This window comes from Xenopus laevis, chromosome 4S, assembly GCF_017654675.1.
Source record: "Xenopus laevis strain J_2021 chromosome 4S, Xenopus_laevis_v10.1, whole genome shotgun sequence".
Taxonomy (NCBI): Eukaryota; Metazoa; Chordata; class Amphibia; order Anura; family Pipidae; genus Xenopus; species Xenopus laevis.
In genome coordinates, this window is record NC_054378.1 from 51,048,932 (window position 1) to 51,068,655 (window position 19,724).

General features: G+C 41.1%; 1 protein-coding gene and 1 long non-coding RNA gene across 2 annotated transcripts; both read right to left on the reverse strand.

Annotated features, from left to right (window-relative positions):
• Positions 1-4,847: 4,847 nt before the first annotated feature.
• On the reverse strand, positions 4,848-5,849 carry LOC121393285. The gene is made up of 2 exons (XR_005960944.1): positions 5,190-5,849; positions 4,848-5,060 (listed from the first exon to the last, which is right to left on the reverse strand). It is a non-coding gene; the product is annotated as an uncharacterized LOC121393285 (long non-coding RNA).
• A 1,040-nt stretch (positions 5,850-6,889) lies between these two features.
• LOC121393281 (protein kinase C delta type-like) lies at positions 6,890-16,588 on the reverse strand. The gene is made up of 8 exons (XM_041561234.1): positions 16,556-16,588; positions 14,009-14,121; positions 12,797-12,955; positions 11,242-11,333; positions 9,533-9,595; positions 9,258-9,396; positions 7,960-8,151; positions 6,890-7,472 (listed from the first exon to the last, which is right to left on the reverse strand). Exons 2-8 carry the CDS (start codon positions 14,078-14,080, stop codon positions 7,248-7,250), a joined length of 942 nt encoding a protein of 313 aa, XP_041417168.1. The 5' UTR covers positions 14,081-14,121; positions 16,556-16,588; the 3' UTR covers positions 6,890-7,247.
• Between the last annotated feature and the right edge of the window lie 3,136 nt (positions 16,589-19,724).

The following is a 19,724-nucleotide window of genomic DNA, read 5'->3' on the forward strand; positions in this document are numbered from 1 at the left end:
ACTGTCATCTTTAAATCTGTCAGTATTGATGTATGCAGTGCTTGTCCTCATTTTTATTTACTCCCCTACATCTTTGGCTGATTGATATCCTTGTGGCAAAGAAAAGTAAGAGGAGCAAGAAGAGAGAGAGAGAGAAACAATGCATAGAATGGAACAAGTACTTGTGAGATCCATGGAAATATATCAGCCTACTGCTGAATTGGACAAGATCATTAAAGAGCAGAATAGTTTAAGTTGAAACAAGGTGCATATTTCCCTTATAAATAATAAAATAAAATAAATTAACTGTTTGTATTAAAGCCACTAAGGCATTTTCATTTCCTTGGGTTACTGATTATAATGGTAACCTTCCAGCATATAACCTTGCTACTTCTTTATTCGTTAGTGACAAAGGCCCAAAATATTATCCTCCAGCGTGTCTCAAAATTTCCTTTGTGGAACAATTCTTTCCGTTTGAACCCTATCAGTATTGACAGTTGAAAAATGGGAAAGGTTTTTAGGAAAGGCAGTGATTTGTTGCAATGCAGGAAATAATAGCCCAGATCCAGTAACACCAAAAAGTTATGAAAATATAATGTACAGATTGCGCTGCACTGGTGTGTTTGCTACAGAAACTCTACTATAGTTTATATAAAAAAGCTGCTGTGTGGGGGCAGCCATTCAGAAGCTGAAGAAAGAGAAAAGGCACAGAATAGCAGGTAACAGAAAAGCTCTGTTATATACAATGGGATTCTTCAGAACTTATCTGTTATTTACTGTTTATCCTGTGCTTGAATGGCTGCCCCCATGGCTACAAAGAAGCTTGTGTATATAAACTATAGTAGAGTTTCTGTAGCAAACACAACAGTTTTACCAGTGTAGGTCAACAATACATTATATTGTCATTCATTTAAAACACTTTTTTTTTTAAGTTCCTTTCAGCCCATGTTTGACAGGGAAGGAGAAATACAGCAATGATATTGCTAATTCTCAGTGCTGCTATATATTAAATGAACTAGGGATGCACCGAATCCACTGTTTTGGATTCGGCCGAACCCCCGAATCCTTTGAGAAAGGGGTGGGAAGGGGAAAACATTTTTTACTTCCTTTTTGTGTGACAAAAAGTCACGCAATTTCCCTCCCTATTAGGATTCAGATTCGGTTTGGCCAGGCAGAAGGATTCAGCTGAATTCGAATCCTGCTGAAAAAGGCCGAATCCCGAACCCAATTCTGGATTCGGCGTGTCCCTAAAATGAACCCCTATATTTTGTATTGAAATGTCAGTGTGAACAATTACAGGACACTGGTTTATTTTCTGAAATCAACAGATATTAAAGTCATTTGTACAAGCACAACAGGCTGAGAAACCACCTATTGCCAACTGAGGGCAGGGATGAAAAACAGAATAATGGGGAAACAAAGGAAACAGCATATCCATTCTTTTGTCAAAAGTGCCCCTAAACCACAGTTGTGTCAGAACTGGCAGTTTAGTACAGGCAGCCTAAGCTTGGTCAGTAAAGGTAAATTTCAGCAGCTTTCCAGTTTGGTGTTTCAGTAGCTATATGGTTGCTAGGGTCTTATTTAACATAGCAACCAGGCAGTGTATTGAATGAGACTGGGATAGGAAGGAAGGGTCTGAATGGGAAGTAAACTAAAAAGTAAGTAAGAATAACAATAAAATTGTAGTTTTGCAGAGCAATCATTTTTGACTGCTGGGGGTCAGTGACCCATTTGAAAGCTGGAGAAAGCCAGAAGATACTATAAAAATAATTAATGAAGACCAATTGCAAAATTGCTAGGGATAAGATGTTCCACATCCATACTAAAATTTCACTTAAAGGTGAACCACCTATTTAAAGCTCAGCTCATCTTCGGCTCTGCCAGTTGCTCCAAAAAGGAGGTACAATTGTGTTACTACAAACAGCTAATTGGGGCTTTAATTGAAACTGCAGAACAGTGATTATTGAAAGAGGAGTAACAATTTCCTATAGGGCAATAACAGAGGGGACCGTTTTGTGACCTTAAAGTGCCATGATTTGATGCTCTCAGCAGTGCTATACAAATGCATACAATGCTATAATAATGGGTAAGTGATACACTGGGTTACAGGATTCAGCAAAGTAACATGAAATATTTATCCTAATGGCCAAGAATTTTGAGAGCAAAATGACTGCTGTTTTATTACTTGAAACAATTATTTTTCTTTTGTTGTTGTTCCCAGACATGGCTGTTAACATTCGGAGTCTACTGTACTTTCTTTACCATTTTGCTGCTAGATTGCTTTTCTTGGCTCTGACATTGAAAGTGCCAAAAAGAAGCCACTAGTATCTTTGATTTATTAGAAGTGAAAATATCAATAAAATGAATTGCATTTTACATTGATGCCTCTTACGGAAATAAGGTCATGTTTACATAATCAAATGCAAAATGAGTGTAATATATCTTTCTAAGTGAGTGCAGATTATACAGAAGCCATGGTTTCAAACCAGGGGAAAAGGGGATGACTTTATATTTCTGAAGATCAGATTTATGATACAGGAGACTGGTAATCAGAGCTGGAAGTAGGGGTAGAGGTAGAAGAGGCACATGTCTTTCACCTTATAAAGCAGCTCGGGGGGGGGGGGGTTGCCGACTCTTTAAAGAGGTTGTTCACCTTAGAGTTAACTGTTAGTATGATGTAGAGAGAGTGATATTCTAAGTTTGTGATTGGTTTTTATTATTTGTGATTTTTGAGTTATTTAGCTTTTTATTCAGCGCTCTCCAGTTTACAGTTTCAATCTGGTTGCTAGGGTCGGAATTACTCTAGCAACCATGCATTGATTTGAATGAGAGACTGGAATATGAATAGGTGAGGCCTGAATAGAAAGACGAGTAATAAAAAGTAGCAATAACAATACATTTGTAGCCTTACAGAGTATTTGGAAAGAGTCCGAAGAAAAAGGCAAATAATGAAAAAACTATAAAAAAATAAATAATGAAGACCAACTGCAAAGTTGCTTAGAATTATCCATTCTATAACATACTAAAAGCTAATTTAGGGATCTTACTCACGAGCGGTTGTAGCTGCGTTCCCCTGCGTTCCGTTCTTCTGCGTTCAGCCGCAGGGGAGCGCAGGAATAGACACATTACATTTTTTCCAATGGGGCTGTACTCACACAGGCGCGTGTAGGCGCCGAACACAGGAAAAATGCAGCATGTTGCGTCTCAACCTGCGTTCAGTGCCTACACACGCCACACAGATTGCCAGTCCTGGGGTTAGTGAGCAACATGTTGTTCATGAGCCTCAGGTTGGTCACTGCTATAGGGCCTCCCTATTGGGTACAGTAATAACCACTGAGCATATTCTACGACAGGGGTCCCCAACCTTTTTTACTTGTGAGCCACATTTAAATGTAAAAAAGAGTTGGAGAGCAACAAAAACATGAAAAAAGTCCATGGGGATGTCATATAAGAGCTGTGATTGGCTGTTTGGTAGCCTTTATATGGTCTGGTACAGGAGTCTCTGTTTGGCAGTACACCTGGTTTTTATGTAACCAAAACTTGCCTCTAAGCCAGGAATTCAAAAATAAGCACCTGCTTTGAGACCACTGGGAGCAACATCCAAGGTGTTGGTGAGCAACATGTGTCTCGCGAGCTACTGGTTGGGGATCACTGCTCTACGAGAACTGGATGCACTGGACTCCAGTTATGAGTTATCTCCACTAGGAAGAATTTTGGTTAAACTGCCCATAGAACCAAGGCTGGGGAAGATGATTATGGGGTTTCATTTGGAGGGGTTGAACTTGATGGACTTTGGTCTTTGTTTCAACCCGATTTCACTATGTATGGCTTGCATCTTCTATGTTGGGATGTACTCTGCACCATTTCTGCTGCCACCTGTTTCCCTGAGTGTTTTATTAATTTTTTGGGGAAAAAAGCAACAAAAAAAAAAAGAAGAAATCTGGCCCGGTGCTACCCTAGCACTGATCCTAAGCATCAGCAACGTAACTACAGGGGGAACGGGCCCTGGCGCAGGAGGCGAAGCTGGGCCCCCTCCGTACGCCCGGAATCCGTGGCGCGCGAGCTGCTGGGGGGCCCTGGCCCAACTGCACCCCCTGCTCCCCCGGTAGTTACACCACTGCTCAGCATGTCCACTCCCATCCCAAACAGCACAGTGTCAGACATCCCGCCACCCCACACCCACTCAGCTCTTCTGCTTGAAGTAATTGGTAAGTATAAAACCAGGGAAATTATCTATTATTTTATATTAGGGATGCACCGAATCCACTATTTTGGATTCGGCCGAACCCCCAAATCCTTTGTGAAAGATTCAGCCGCATACCGAACCGAATCCGAACCCTAATTTGCATATGGAAATTAGTAGTGGAAAGGGGAAAACATTGTTTACTTCCTTGTTTTGTGACAAAAGTCACACAATTTCCCTCCCCGCCCCTAATTTGAATATGCAAATTAGGATTCCGATTCAGTTCAGCCAGACAGAAGGATTCGGCCAAATCCGAGTCCTGCTAAAAAAGGCAGAATCCTGGCCGAATCCCGAACTGAATGCTGGATTCGGTGCATCCCTATTTTATACACTGAATATTGTAATTTTACTGGAGCATTTTGTGTGAAATATAAATAACATTTTGAGCACTTTCTATGTATTTTAAGTTTCTTTACATAGAAATATTATTTACTGTAATTACCGGAAGCCCGGATGTTTCCAAATCCAAAAGTAGTATGTATTGAGAACCAACTGTTCTTGTGCATGAGACCCTCCCCCAGAATATAGAATATTACAGCACAGTGAAACGAATAAACAAGCCTGTGGGTTATTACAATATAACTAACATGTAACTATTATCCCCCCCAAGAAACTGTCACTCATATACTTTTTCATATATTCCTTTTTTATTCATTTTTCAAAGTTTTTACAGCAAAAAAAGAAGAGCAAAATAGAGCAGAGAATCCATTTTCCATCTCTGTCTGTGGTATTAGGAGAGTCAGTTCTACAGGTTTTGCGTGGGATTCACTGTGCAAGCAGCTTCTTAGTCTTGATCGATGGCTTCCTACTTCTTCTAACTGGAACATGAGACCCAGGTCTCCACGTGGAGTTGATTCAGTGCAGTCCGGGAGTAAAACACAGAGAATATTAATCAGTACATTTCAATTCTTTTTTTCTAAAACAGACTCGGGAGCAAGATGAAAGGTTCTCTCAAATCAAACATTACCTTTTGGTATGTAGAGGCACCGTCTTTGCTTTACCATATGCTGAATTCTGGACACAATTCCTCAAAGAAGTCCGTGGTTGGGCGTTGAAGGAAAGAAATAGGTTCACAGATTTCTTAGCAAAATCTCAAAAACAAGTAACAAAACACAGTGACTATTTATGTGCAACTATACAAAGGCTGCACCACGTTTATGAAGAAGATATTTACCTCCACATTTTCCTAAGATCAAACACCAGCTGAAAAGCATAAGAAAGAATGTATGATAGAAATAATGCAGATAGCCCATAGTAAGTGAACTGAAAGGTGAGCCTTCGAGGTGCCAGGGACATTAAAGCTTGTGGCATCAGCAGTAGAGATGAATTCATCCCATGGAATCATCACGCGCCACAAGTTTCATCCTGCGCCCTGTTAGTCACCTGACACCACAGTCAGCTCTGCCCCCAGCTCAATACTAAGTGCCACCCACAATTAGAGATGGAAAAGCCAGGGGCCCAGAGATAGAGAGTCTTAGTTCAGGGTCGATGGCAGGTGACCCAAGGTGGGAGGGCCGAAGATGGGGGCCAGAGGTGGGGGGGCAATGACGGGGGCCAGAGGTGGGAGGGAAATGACGAGGGCCAGAGGTGGGCGGGGCAATGACGGGGCCAGAGGTGTGGGGGGGAAATGGCGGGGGCCAGAGGTGTGGGGTAAATGGCGGGGGCCAGAGGTGGGGGGGAAATGGCAGGGGCCAGAGGTGGGGGGAAATGGCGAAGGCCAGAAGTGGGGGGGAAATGGTGGGGGCCAGAGGTGGTGGGGGAAATGGCGGGGGCCAGAGGTGGTGGGGGATGATGGGAGCCCGAAGTGGGGGGAGCAATGACGGGGGCCAGAGGTGGGGGGGAATGGCAGGGGCCAGAGGTGGTGGGGGGAATGGCGGGGGCCAGAGGTGGGCGGGGGAAATGGCGGGGGTGAGGTGGGGGGCAATGACGGGGGCTCGAGGGGGGGGAAAGGCGGGGGCCTGAGGGGGGGGAATGGCGGGTGCCAGAGGTGGGGGGGCAATGGCGGGGGCCAGAGGTGGGCGGGGGAAATGGCGGGGGTGAGGTTGGGGGGAATGACGGGGGCCAGAGGTGGGGGGGGAAATGGCGGGGGCCAGAGGCGGGGGGGAATGGCAGGGGCCAGAGGTGGTGGGGGGAATGGCGGGGGCCAGAAGTGGGGAGGCAATGATGGGGGCCAGAGGTGGGGGGGGAAATGGCGAGGGCCAAAGGTGGGGGGGAATGATGGGGGGGGAAAGATGGGGGCCAGAGGTGGGGGGGCAGAAGTGGGGAAGGCTGATGGCAGAGGTCTGAGTATAGGAGGGCCGATGGCGGGGGCCCTAGGTAGAGAGCGCAGAGGGTGGAGGCAAAAGGGACCCGCAGATCTTTCCCAACTGGGACTCAGGAATGACAGACCCTGAATCATTTTTATACCACCTGATGGGTTGATGCAGCCTGGCTCTTCTATGAATGACAGGGGCTCTTCACAGACTGCACTGACATCCACAGTCGGAATCTGCAAGAAGGAATATACACATTTGTTTGCTCTCTCTCATACTATTTACTATTTGTAGGGTTCGGACTAAAAACCAATATAGTGGCAGCCCCAGGTGCACTGAGCTAGGAGTGTGCGGGTATATTTGCATGTACTGTACAGTGTCTTAAAAAAGAGGCTTTCTTAACTCTTACCCTGCCTTGCCCAGAACAGAACCAGCCAAGCACCAACCACATTTGTCATAGTCTGGCTAAGGGGATGGGGGTTTGGCGTTTCAAGAATATACCTCCAGCCACAGCACTGAAGGAGAAAGGACCTGCTGAATTACAGAAAATAGCAATGATTGGTTACTTCAGGAGAAGGCAAATGAAAATGTCTCTATAATGGAAGGAAGCCACATCATGAACACAATACACTTACTGAACTTGTAATAAAGGGACCTGGGGAAATACAATAGGTGAAGTGGGCAAAAGGTGAAAGAATACATTGAGACTCAATTGGTAGTTTTTTTTGTTTTTTTTGAAAACGGTTGAATTCTCCATTAAAGTAAAATGCCTACTATGCCCAGGTCGTATCCCACCAGAATAAACCTGATACTTGGTGTGCAGAAAATGATGTTTCCTCCAGATAGAGCTGCTGCAGTGATGGACTTACAGATTGTGGCTTGAAAGGAGGTGGAATCTTCCTGTTCTCCAACGCTGCCCAGTCAACCGATCTATAAAACGGGTGTTTCCTTATATCCCCCGATGTGCCCAGGCGCTTGTCTGGATTCTTCTCAAAGAGCTAAATGGAAAAAAACTCATTAACAGATGTTCAAATGGATAAGTGGCTACACAATTACCAGGAGGGTTTATTCTAAGTTTTTCCACAGCAAATAGTAGGAATTATGTCAGCAGTGAGTACATATGTATGATGAGGGTGTCTGCAATTTCTCTGCTGTTGTGTAACATAACTAGCGACATGCAGGCTCTTCCCATACTGAATACACAGCTCACATTATGCTCCTCACCCCCAGGGTCCTCATTAAGAAATGATCACTCCGTAATATTTCCTTCAAGTTAATATTTCTATCATTTATCTGGGATTTCTGCACGTAACTATCCCATCCCACCTCAGTTTTGTATCATTTCCAAGATTTCCTGTATTAAAGTTGAAATGAAAATCTGTAGGAATGCAAAGATAACCATCTCATTGGCCCATTCATTTTTATATCTTAGATTCTGTCCTTTTTTTAAGGGTCTGTTATTTCCCGGCACATGCTCCTACGCACCTCCTGCATCAGACTTTTCAGATCAGGGCTGATATCCTCTGGAATGGAAGGCTGCTTCAAGGTGACTGATTCGATGATGTTGAGCAGTGTCAAGCCTTCGTGGAATGGAGATCTTCTGGCGGCCATTTGGCACAGAATAATGGCAAATGCCCACCAATCCACTCCTGCGCCATATCCACTCATCAGATGAATCTAGAGAATAAAAAAGATCTTTTGTTAGATAATTACATTTCTTAGGGAAGCATTCCTGGAATAAGTTTGTACATCATTCTCACAGAAGCCTTAGGAACAGAGATGCTACATTGGGCAGGAGATCCCTTCCTTGTGTCGGACAAGGATAAACAACATTTAAACATAAGAGGCTGGCACAAGCCTGGACCCACAAAGTAGTAAAGCAAGAGTCAGATTATTAAAGGTTAAAAGGCTTAAATTTTATTCTCCATAATTAAGAACCAATGCCTGACGCGTTTCGTGTCTACCGGGGACACAGCCCATGACTAAGTGTCCCTGGTAGACACGAAACGTGTCAGGCATTGGTTCTTAATTATGGAGAACCTCTTACAATCTGACTCTGGCTTTACTACTTTATGGGTCCAGGTTCGTGCCAGCCTCTTTCGATGTTTCCTGGTATCTGCTCCCTTTGCTGAAGGTCTGGAGCGTGTGTGTACAGCGGTAAGCTCAATCAACGCATTCTAATACAGCACATACTGGTTACATATTTGTATAGTTTGAACATTTAAGCAAACCTAACATACATTAAAGGAACAGTAACACCAACAAATGGAAGTGTATTAAATTAATTAAATTATAATGCACTATAGGCCTGCAAATGAAAGTGATTTAAGTAATGAATAAATAATGTAGTGTTGCCCTGCACTTGTTAAACTGGTGGGTTTGCTTCAGAAACACTACTAAAGTTTATATAAACAAGCTGCTGTGTAGCCATGGGGGCAGCCATTCAAAGCTGAAAAAGGAGAAAAGGCACAGAATAAACAGATGATAACAGATAAGCTCTATAGTATACAATGCGATTCTATATTGCTTATCTGTTATCTACTATTTGTCTTGTGCTTGAATGGTCGCCCCCGTGGTTACACAGCAGCTTGTTTATATAAACTATAATAGAGTGTCTGAAGCAAACGCCCCAATTTTATTAGTGCGGGGCAACACTACATTATTTATTCATTACTAAAAACACTTTCATTTTTTGATTACTGTTTCTTTAAACAAAATAATTGAACAAAGCTAATTTACAGATGTAAATGAATTCCTGATAGTAAATAAAAGAAGTTTCTCACCTCTGGAGCCATGTAGTGGTAGGACCCTACTAGATCGTACATCTTCTTGTTGCCGAAAATCCCTTCTACAGCTAGGCCGAAATCACTGATCTTGATATGCCCCTCGGCGCTCAGTAAGATGTTTGGTGGTTTAAGATCTCTGGAATAAAGAAACAAAAGTCATGACATAGGTCTGGCAACTGTATTCAGCTATGGGTAGTAGTAATTAATAATGATGAACGTAATAGTGGAAAAGTAGTGAGGAATTAGGGCCAAGACTGAAAACTTGTACTTACCGGTGCACAATACCACATGAATGCAGATACTGTAGACCGATGATCATCTCTGCAGAATAGAATCTATGGAAAAAAAAAAGAAGAATAATGTAAGCATCTTTTTAATAATATAATCTTGGATTCTAATCCAATATATAAGCAAATAGTAGTTAACATATATATAAAATTCAAAATATATATATATATATATAAACAAAGCCATGTGGAGCCGGCACTCTCGATAAGATGCAATAAGTTGCCTGGGTGCACGATCAACAAACATCTCCATACAAGGGGATCAGCACTAGTCAGGTCTTAAAAATTAAACAGAATTTATTTAGTAAAATAGCAGCAGACTGACGTTTCGGCTGACTCCTCAGTCAAGGCTGAGAAGTCTGCCGAAACGTCAGTCTGCTGCTATTTTACTAAATAAATTCTGTTTAAGTTTTAATTGCTGATCCCCTTTTTGTGATTTTATATATATATATCTATATATATATATAATCCTTGGTAACGCTGGAGCACCCACATATAAAGGTCATCTTTGGTCATGCTATAGATCATGCCAAATAAAGAGAAAAACAGATATGGTCTTTCTCCCCCCAAAGATAACACATTTTATTTTTTCACTTGGATAGGACTGATGCATGGACACTGCTTGAGAGTGCTGGGGGTAACTCATTTAGAGCATATATATATGTATATATAATAAACATAAGGTATTCAAAAGAAAAGTACATAAACTATACAACAAAAAATTGGTTGCAAACTCTATTCCCCCCTTCTGTGAAGTTAATTTAATCGGGCTAATTGTTGCCACCTGGGTGGGCCCAAGTGCAAATGCCCTGGACCTCTCGCTTACTCCATTTATGATCACAGGCATTCAATATTTGCAGGTCACTCACCGCTTGAAGTCCCTGGCCCAGGTACATCGCCCTGAACCCGCAGATTTGGTAGACACGACAATAGAATCCAATATTGCATGCAATTTCACGGATCTGCAGACAGTTGTGGTTTTAAAATGGCTTTATTTCCACAACAGATTACCTTACGCGTTTCGTGTGTCATCACACGTGATCATAGGCACTATGAGTGTCTATGCCTATAAGTACGTGTAATGACACATGAAATGCGTTAGGTAATCTGTTGGGGAAACAAAGCCATTTTAAAACCATCACTGTCTGCTGATCCGTGAAAGTGCGCGCAATATTGGATTCTATTCAAAGAAAAAACTATTAAAAAATTGCTGAGGAGGAGATTAGAGTTATGAAATGCTTATTGCTTCTTGTGCAACAGCCTAGGCCATTGCTATAAACAAATTTGCTTTTTTTTTCCCCTCTGACATTCCCTTGGTACAACACTGTGGTGCCAACAACATAAGAAAAAGTGAGTTACATGTAAAATGCACCAAGAGTTGGAGCATAACACCTGAACAGTGCCCAATACTGTGTCTAACTAATATCAGCACAGGGGTTAGTGGTCCCTAAATGCCCAAGTGTCCCAAATCTCTCTATTCAAAGATGCTGATAGGGATATATAAAGTTTGAGGGATGGGACATACCACCTCTTTCTCGCTCTGAAGGAGGGAGAAACCCCACAAGAAACTGCACCCATTCAAATCTCCCTTTCGCATGAAACATAAAAAAACCTGGGGTGGCAAAAATACTCTAACAGGTAGGGAAGATTGGGAATAACATGCAACTCCATATAGATCTTGGGATGTCACTTACTGTATGATGTCCCTGTTCAGGCAACCTCTCTTATTTATAAGCTGTTCCAGGGTCCCTCCACTCATGAACTCCATTATAAGAAACGCATGCATCTGGTTAAATGAGAAGAGAGCGAAACATGGGAGCTGTTAAAACAAGACTACTAGAGCACAACTGTATTCGATTTTAAAGCAGAACCAAATACAGGGATCACATTTACACATTATGGAGCAAAACAATTCCAAAAAATGTAGTGGATTTTTTTCTGTCTAGTCTAAAAGTTGTTTCACAAATAAAAACAGATCAGCGCCTCTGGCAACGGAGAGAACAAGAGTGAAACAATATTTAAAGGGGAAATAAAAGAATATATCCCTATTTCCCTACTTCAACACATGGTGTCTAATTGGATTATTTTGAAAATACTACAATATATTGTGCTTTTTGCTTTTGTTGTTTTGTTCTCTCCGTTGTCAGAGGCGATGATCCGTTTTTCTTTGTGAAGGAATTTTACAGTGTAGAGACTGAAGCAGGACCTGCAGGAGTTAACAGGACTAAAAAGGACTAACTTTTTTCCTCCCTTTTTCTTTTACTTAGTCTTGAAGTTGTGCCTTCTGCTCCTTCTCTCGGCACATGAGGAATGATTCGCCTAAGCAACTCCCAAAATGTATTGCCCAAAGAGCTCCTGCACTGCTGAGGGTTGGTATGGAACAAGGAGAGGTTAATCCTGCTACAGGCAGATATGGGTATGTTATGGGTTACCTTTAAGTTAACTTTTAGTATGTTATAGAAGGGCCAATTCTAAGCAACTTTTAAATTTTTTATAGTTTTTAATTATTTGCCTTTTTCTTCTCTTTCCACCTTTCCAAAGGAAGTCACTGACCCCGTCTAAAAAACGAATGCTCTGCAAGGCTAAAAATGTATTGTTATTGCTACCTTTAACTACTCATCTTTCTATTCAGGCCCTCTCTTATTCATATTCCAGTCTCTTATTCTAAATAGCTCTTATTCTAAATGGTTGCTAGGGTAACTTTATGCCTAGCAACCAGAGTGTTGAAATGGCAAATTGGAGAGCTGCTGAATAAAAAGCTAAATAACACAAATCATAAATAAATAAATAAAAACCAATTGCAAATTGTCTCAGAATATCACACTACATCAGACTAACTCCCATATGTAATAAAAGGCACAAAGTTTGTCCAGTAGCAACCAATAAGATGCTTGCTTTTAAACAGGTGACCAGGGAATTCTACCTGCTGATTGTTTTTTTATAGGTTACTGCCCCTGGGCAAACTTAATGCCTTTAATTACATAAACCCCTAAAAGTGATCTAGTACTAAACAGATACTACCCTGGGCTGAGTTTTTGGAGAACAGGAGCAGACACTACCGACAGGTGAGTTTTTGAAGCAGAGAAGCAGCAGCTCTGGCTAAGGGGTGAGAGACTAGAATCATTGGGGTGCCCAATTTCCTTTTAAGAAAAGAAGTATAATATGGTGTCTTAAGTAAAGTCAGTAGCAGCTTTTAAATAAGGCAAACAGTAACATAAACTGCAGGGCACTATTGGCTCTGTGCTGTACCTGCGTTTGGAAAGCTCCATATCCATGGCAGAGAAAGGGACAAGCTCCAGTGATTCTGAGAGTGCGCGCCTCCGTCAGGATGTCCTCTACACTCGTAGTCTTCCGAATCACTTTGATTGCCACTTGATCTCTGCAGTTGTTAAGCGACGCCAGCATAACCTGAGAATGACAAAATAAACAATATGCGGGTTTTTTAAGTATACACTTACAAAATGATTCTCATACAACTACACATTAATTGCACATTTTAATTAATGTAACTTTATTAATAATTACTATTAAAGCAGTGTCTGTCTTGCAAACTCTTGCCCTACCACTGAAAAATTGTGTTGTATGGTGGGCCTCTGATTCTCACCATACTTTCAATGTTTTGTGATTAGCAAAGGAGGATAACGTGTGTAATGCACTGGAATTAAAATTCTCTTTTATTATACAATTATACAAAAAAAAAAGCCATTATTTGAATTAAAGTGTACCTCTCCTTTAGCTCCAAGTTTCTGAATTTGATGTTATAGAGTTAATTATGCTACAGGCTTAAACAGACATACCTCCTAACTGTCCCGTTTTTAGAGGGACAGTCCCTCTTTTGACAGCCCAACCCGCAGTCCCGCATTTGTACTGGAAAGTCCCGATTTTCTCTGCACTGAACAGGCAGAAAAAGAAACAAAGTTTCTAACTTAATTGGCTTTTGTCAGACAGCCCAGAACAGCCACAGCTGCAGATAAGATACTTTTGCCACAATTTTGAGATAAGCAAATGAGTAATTGTAACAATATAAGATAACAGGTCTCTTGGAAGAAGTTACACTCACAGCTTAAAGGGCAATTCACCTTCATTAGCAAAACAGTAATAAGAAATATGTTCAAACTTTCATAACCTGCCAAATTTTGTAAAATGAACATGGTAATTAGGGGGGGCGGCCACAAAATGGGCGTGGTTTTTTCCCCCTCTTTTTATTTCCAAAATGTTGGGAGATATGAACAGACACAAATTATCTGTAATTGTTCTGATGGCTTTGTATTTTATTTTTAAGGGAAAACATCACAAAATAGGCAGAATTGTTTTCTGTAACATACAATAGCTCCCTGTTGCTTTCTCTAAAATTGGCACATTTTTTTACATGTTTATCAGTAGCTTCTGCCTGAGTTGCTTCAAATTTGCATTTTCTAAACACACCTAAATATACCGGTACCTGGGAAGCCAAACACTCACCTTTCCAAAGCTTCCTTTTCCCAGCTCCTTGTGAAACTTGTAGTTGGTGATGTTTTTAGGATTTTTAGGCATCTGAGCTTCAACACAAGGCCTACTCGCTCCACTTCTTCCTGCTGGGGGGAAAGAATATTAATCATTCAAAATGTTAACATACCCTGGAAGACACCTTTCTGTGGTGTTGAATTAATGCGAGAAGATATTTTTTTATTTATGAGCCTCTGAGGCATCAGTGCATTGCTTTAAATGTATTGGAAAGTTGCAGAAACCCCAAATCTGATTGGCACATGGTTTATAAGATGAAAAGATGTGCAGGCCTGTTTGTATATATATATATATTCCATGTTCTAACATTCACAAGGTTCACAAGTTGTCTTAGGGCTATGGGTCCCTTCTGCATTCTTAGTGATGCCCCATGTCACCACCATTACTTGCCAGAGTTCATTGAGTTTCACTGAAATATAAGCTGATGCTACAGGGCTGATTATTAAATTCTGATGCTAGTTGCACTGGTTTTGTGCTGCCATGTAGTAAATTATCTGTATTAAGTACTAATCAGCCTTATATTGTGATATTTCTATTCTATGTGTACTGTATATTGTGAGTGGGTCTCTAAGCTCAGTAAGTGACAGCAGCACAGAGCATCTGCAGTGAATCAGCAGAAAAGAAGATGGGGAGCTACTGGGGCATCTTTGGAGACACAGATCTTTACTGCTAAAGGACTGTGGTTGCCTTGGGCTAGTACATAAATCCCAATCATAATGTACATTTCTAGCTATTTCTTTATTTAAGCTTTATTTCTCCTTTAACACATAACTATTTCTCATTTGGCCAAAAATTGTACCTACAGCAGATGGGACCAGATTGGAATGCGGTTTGCACCCCAGTATGCTGCAGTTTTTAGGGCTAAACTAGAACTGGATTTCCTATCTACTTGTACAGTACCACCAAACCAACTAGCATACCTCTGCACCATTGATGACATTTTATCATTGGTCAGACACTGAGAAAAAGCTCATCCAGTTCCAATAACAAGTAAATACTTTTCACCCAACCTTAAAGGGGTTGTTCACTCTTTACTTAATATGAAGTAGAGAGTGATATTCTGAGACAATTTGCAATTGGTCCTCATTTTTTATTAATTATGGTTGTTGGGTTATTTCGCTTTTTATTCAGCAGCTCTCAGTTAGCAGTTTCAGCAAACTGGTTGCTAGGGTACAAATTACCCTAGCAAACATTCACTGATTCGAATAAGGGACTGGAGTATTTATAGGAGAGGTCTGAATAGAAAAATGAGCAATAAAAAGTACCATCAACAAAAAAAATGTGGTAGCTTTAGAGACAACCTCCAAACTTGAGGAGACTTATTATAAAAAAGACCCAGGAGCAATGGAACCCACCCATGTGGAAGGAAGAGATGCAAAAACCTGCCCACACATTCTTCAACAATTCCTGGCACACCAGAGGTACGACCACTACACTTGCTCATCCACCAATCTGCTTTTATACAATAGATGTGCTTTATGCAATAAATGTGTTTCATACAATAAACCCATTGGTGAAGGCATTTACATTGGAGAAGATGAAGAATGCCTCAGAAAAGGGACCATTCACCACAACAATATAATACACCAGTAGGAGCCAACATAGCATCTTTGCAATCAGCTTTGAAAAAAGGAATTGAAATATTCTGAAAGCTTGCTGTGTTTATCATTTTAGTTATTCAATAAAGATATTGCCTGTACAACACTAGTTTTATGCTTCATATCAACAGCTTTACCCTATAAACCCATATACATAATTAAATACACAAAGTAACCTATAGTATCCAATAAGATGTCTGCTTTTTAAACAGGTGACCAATTAAATGCCATTTGCTGATTGGTTGTCTTAGATAACTAGACTTTCTTTTTATTAGCACCTTTTTTTTTACATAACCTCTGTTGCTACTTATGGAAGTCCATTCTAAGGGTCAATTAGAGTGAGTTTGGGGCGAACACTTGTTTGCTGTGCTTTTTATTTACATGAGCAAATAATAATTACATACATGCAGAAATATGGTTAGTAAATGATACAAGCTGGAGTGGATCAGTGAGAAAGGTTTAACTGCCATGGATATATGTTTGAGGCTGCACTTTTAGCATAGATAGCAATGTCACCAGTGTTGTTTGTCCACAAAAATCAATCAGACCTTTGTTCCGTTTTCTAACGTATAGGGGACTGTTTTAAACATACTTGCCGATGGGATTTTTGGTGATTTTTTTAACATCAATGACAGATAACCAACCTCTAAGTAGTAGAGCAGTAAATGTCCTTCAAATTATAGCCTAATATCCCTTCAGTGGGTTCCAGATGTAACTAGGAAAGCAAATGGGCATTCTCCATAGATGCTCCCCCAACTGTAAGTTGAGCCCAACTGACAAACTAGCAGGGTGCAGGGAAACTTTCTTGGAAGGATGAGTTACAGATAACTATGAATGAAAATCTTCATAGTCATATTACAGATAACATTTGAAAATTACGTTTTATGACCAATCTGGTACTTCTTACCTTCTGCTGGCTCTCGCTCTCTCTCTCTCTTCAGCACCTTCTTGCTCTACTTGACGCAAGCTTTTCTCCTCCATGTTGTTAGCCCATAAGCTTGGTCTTTTTAGGTGCCCCTTCTGTCTTCTCCTGATGGTTCTCTTCCTCGTGAGGCCCACGGGATTCGGGAGAATTTTTATATCTATCCATAGTTGGTTGATATATATCCCTAAAAATGACTAAAATATAGAAAAAACGCTTCTCACTGGGGAGACGCTGTGAAAGTGAACCATTCACTGAGACAGCTCTATGGTCAACTGTCATTCAGCAACTGTGATTTGGCCGTGTGCACGCTACTGTTAATGACAGTTGATACAGGGACATGTATTACATAGCTTCCCATGTTTAATGTATATAGCCTCATAATCATGAGCAGTTGGCCATTATTTGGATTTGCTTTATAAAAAACAAGGGGACTTTTTTTTACTCTTTTTATACAAATTCCTTCATGGAATTAGCCAAAAAAAAGACAGGAAAACTATTATTATAATTATGTATTTATAAAGTGCCAACATATTGCGTAGCGCTGTAAAGTAAATGTGATTATACAACTAAATCACATGAATTATATACATAGAACATATGGAGTTACATTCATCACAATCAATACCGGTACAAAAGGTGAGGAAGGCCCTATGCAGAAAGAGCTTACACTCTAAAGGGAAGGGAGTAATACACAAGGTGTGGAGTGGGCAAGATCGAATAAGTGGGAGAGAAATGTGGTACTGTATGTGGAAACTACAAGCTAAATTGCATCAGTGAGAAAGGGACTATATGAACTGGGGAATCTGGCCCATGCACCTCATGTCTAGCAAATGATTACTAACATGGTAGCATTTTGTTTCCAGTGCAAAACTCCTGCATCTTTACTCTCATGTACACATTTCTGCATTACTTAAACCCTCCTGCTTTTCGTAGTTTTCACCTCTGACTTCATTGCCCGTTAGTAGGTGGATGTATGAGCTGCTTCATTTTTATTTCACTGACTAATATGAACAATTCTCAGCACCTTCTTGTTCAAATGCTGTTTTTTTGTCCCGTGCGGAAACTTTTATGACGTGTATAAGAGCACTCAGTCTTTGTCCTTTATATGCTCACAGAACTCCATGGTCACATTCTAGTATGTTTTCTATATATAACAACAAAGGTACAGTATCCACTGCATGAATAGCACATTTTGACATTAGAATGCTCGACTGACAATTTATTAATATCAGTGAAACAGGCACTCGGTATCAGCACATCCTTTAGCCCCCCCACCTAATTTATAAAAAACATTGGTGGCCAGCCCACCCTTAAAGTTAAAAAAAAGATCAGTGGCAGTCCCCCCCACTACAAAATGCATTGGTCAGGGTGCCTCCTACAAGTAAAAAAAAACACTGGTGGCCAGGGTCCCCCCATAAAAGTTACAAAAAATCACTGGTGGCCAGGGTCCCCCATAAAAGTTAAAAAAAAAATCATAGCCTGAGTTTAAATAAAAAAAAAAGCCCATTGGCATTCAATGGAACTTAACTTTAAAGTTTGTGTGTTCCTTTTCATTCTCCTTCCTCTTCTTCCGTTCTCTCCGGTGGCTTTAGCGACTCAAGGGGAGCCCGGCTAATCCGGGAAATGCAGCACAACCAGGTCCTCCTTAAAGGGGTTGTTCACCTTTAAATTAACTGTTAGTATGATGTAGAGAGGGTTATTCTGAGACAATTTACAGTTGGTTTTCATTTTTATTATTTGTAGTTTTTTAATTATTTAGCTCTTTATTCAGCAGCTCTCCATTTTGCAATTTCAGCCATCTGGTTGCTAGGGTCCAAATAACCCTAGCAACCATGCATTGATTTGAATAACAGGCTGGAATATGAATATGAGAGGTCTGAATAGATAGATGAGTAATAAAAAGTAGCAATAACAATACATTTGACCCCCATTTGAAAACTGGAAAGAGTCAGAAGGGAAAGGCACATTACTAAAAAAAACTATAACAAAATAAATAATGAAGGCTAATTGAGGAGTTTGCTAAACATACTAAATGTTAACTTAAAGGTGAACCAGCCCCTTTAAGACTTGAAAGCCACCAGGCCCGTGACTGTTCCCCATGCACCCCACTGATAGCGGCTCAGTTTGCCAGAATCCACAGGCCGGGTCTGCATTCCACAGTGTTGATCTAGAATAAAACAAGTTGTTTTTGATTGATGACTGGAAAATTTTCCATGGCTGCCCATAAGTGTGGGCATTTGCAGTGGCGCCATGAAAAATTCACAATATTTATAGCAGATTATTCCTTTGCCTGCACGGGTCTATGCCATTTTACAGCAGCCCCTCTGGCATTTGCCAAACCCACAGATTGCCAGTCTGAGCCTGACCCCACACCCATACAAACATGGGCGCTAAAAACCTATTGGTGGTACAAATTTAATAAAGAAATTGGTGGTCAGGGACTACCCATAATACATAAAAGTAACATAAAAGTTAAAAAAAAACTTCACTGGTGGCCATGCCGCTCCCTACAAGTTAAAAAATATTGCTGGTCAGGGCCTCCCATAGAAGTTAAAATAAACATTGGTGGCCAGGGTCCCCCCCCAACAAGGTAAAATAAAAACATTGGTGGCCAGGCCCTCCCCTTACAGGTTACAAAAAACAAACATTGGTGTTCAAGGCCCCATAGAATATTTTAAATAAACATTGGTGGCCATGGGCCTATAGAGTATTAAAATATAACATTGGTGGCCAAGGGTTTAATAACTAAAACTAATAATTAAAAAAATACATTGGTGTTCAGTAGAACTTACCTCAGGTTCTTTTTCTTGTTTCCTTTGCCTCCTTTCATGGTTTCGGGACTTTGTGTCTTTGGGTTTCCAGGTCTTTGGGACATTGCACTTCGGATTCAGCTTACAGGCTGCCAAGGGGGGCCTGCTAATTCGGAAAGAGCAGCACCCCTTAGGGCAGTGGCGGAACTACGGGGGAGCAGGGGGTGCGAGCGCGGCCAGGGCCCGCACCCCCTCAGGGCCCCCGGCAGCTCACGTGCCACTGACAAATGCGGCCGTACGGAGGGCGGCGGCCCGGCTGCACGTCACGCACCAGGGCCCGCCCCCTCTAGTGACGCTACTGCTTTAGGCCCAGTACAACTGTTACTCCCTGTGTCCCCCTG

Coding starts and splice junctions, on each gene's coding strand:
- LOC121393281 (XM_041561234.1), bottom strand. CDS start 14,080: ATGCCTAAAAATCCTAAAAACATCACCAACTACAAGTTTCACAAGGAG. Junction 12,956..14,008: donor GAAAAGGAAGCTTTGGAAAG/GTGAGTGTTTGG, acceptor TGTCATTCTCAG/GTTATGCTGGCGTCGCTTAA. Junction 11,334..12,796: donor ATGGAGCTTTCCAAACGCAG/GTACAGCACAGA, acceptor TCATTTAACCAG/ATGCATGCGTTTCTTATAAT.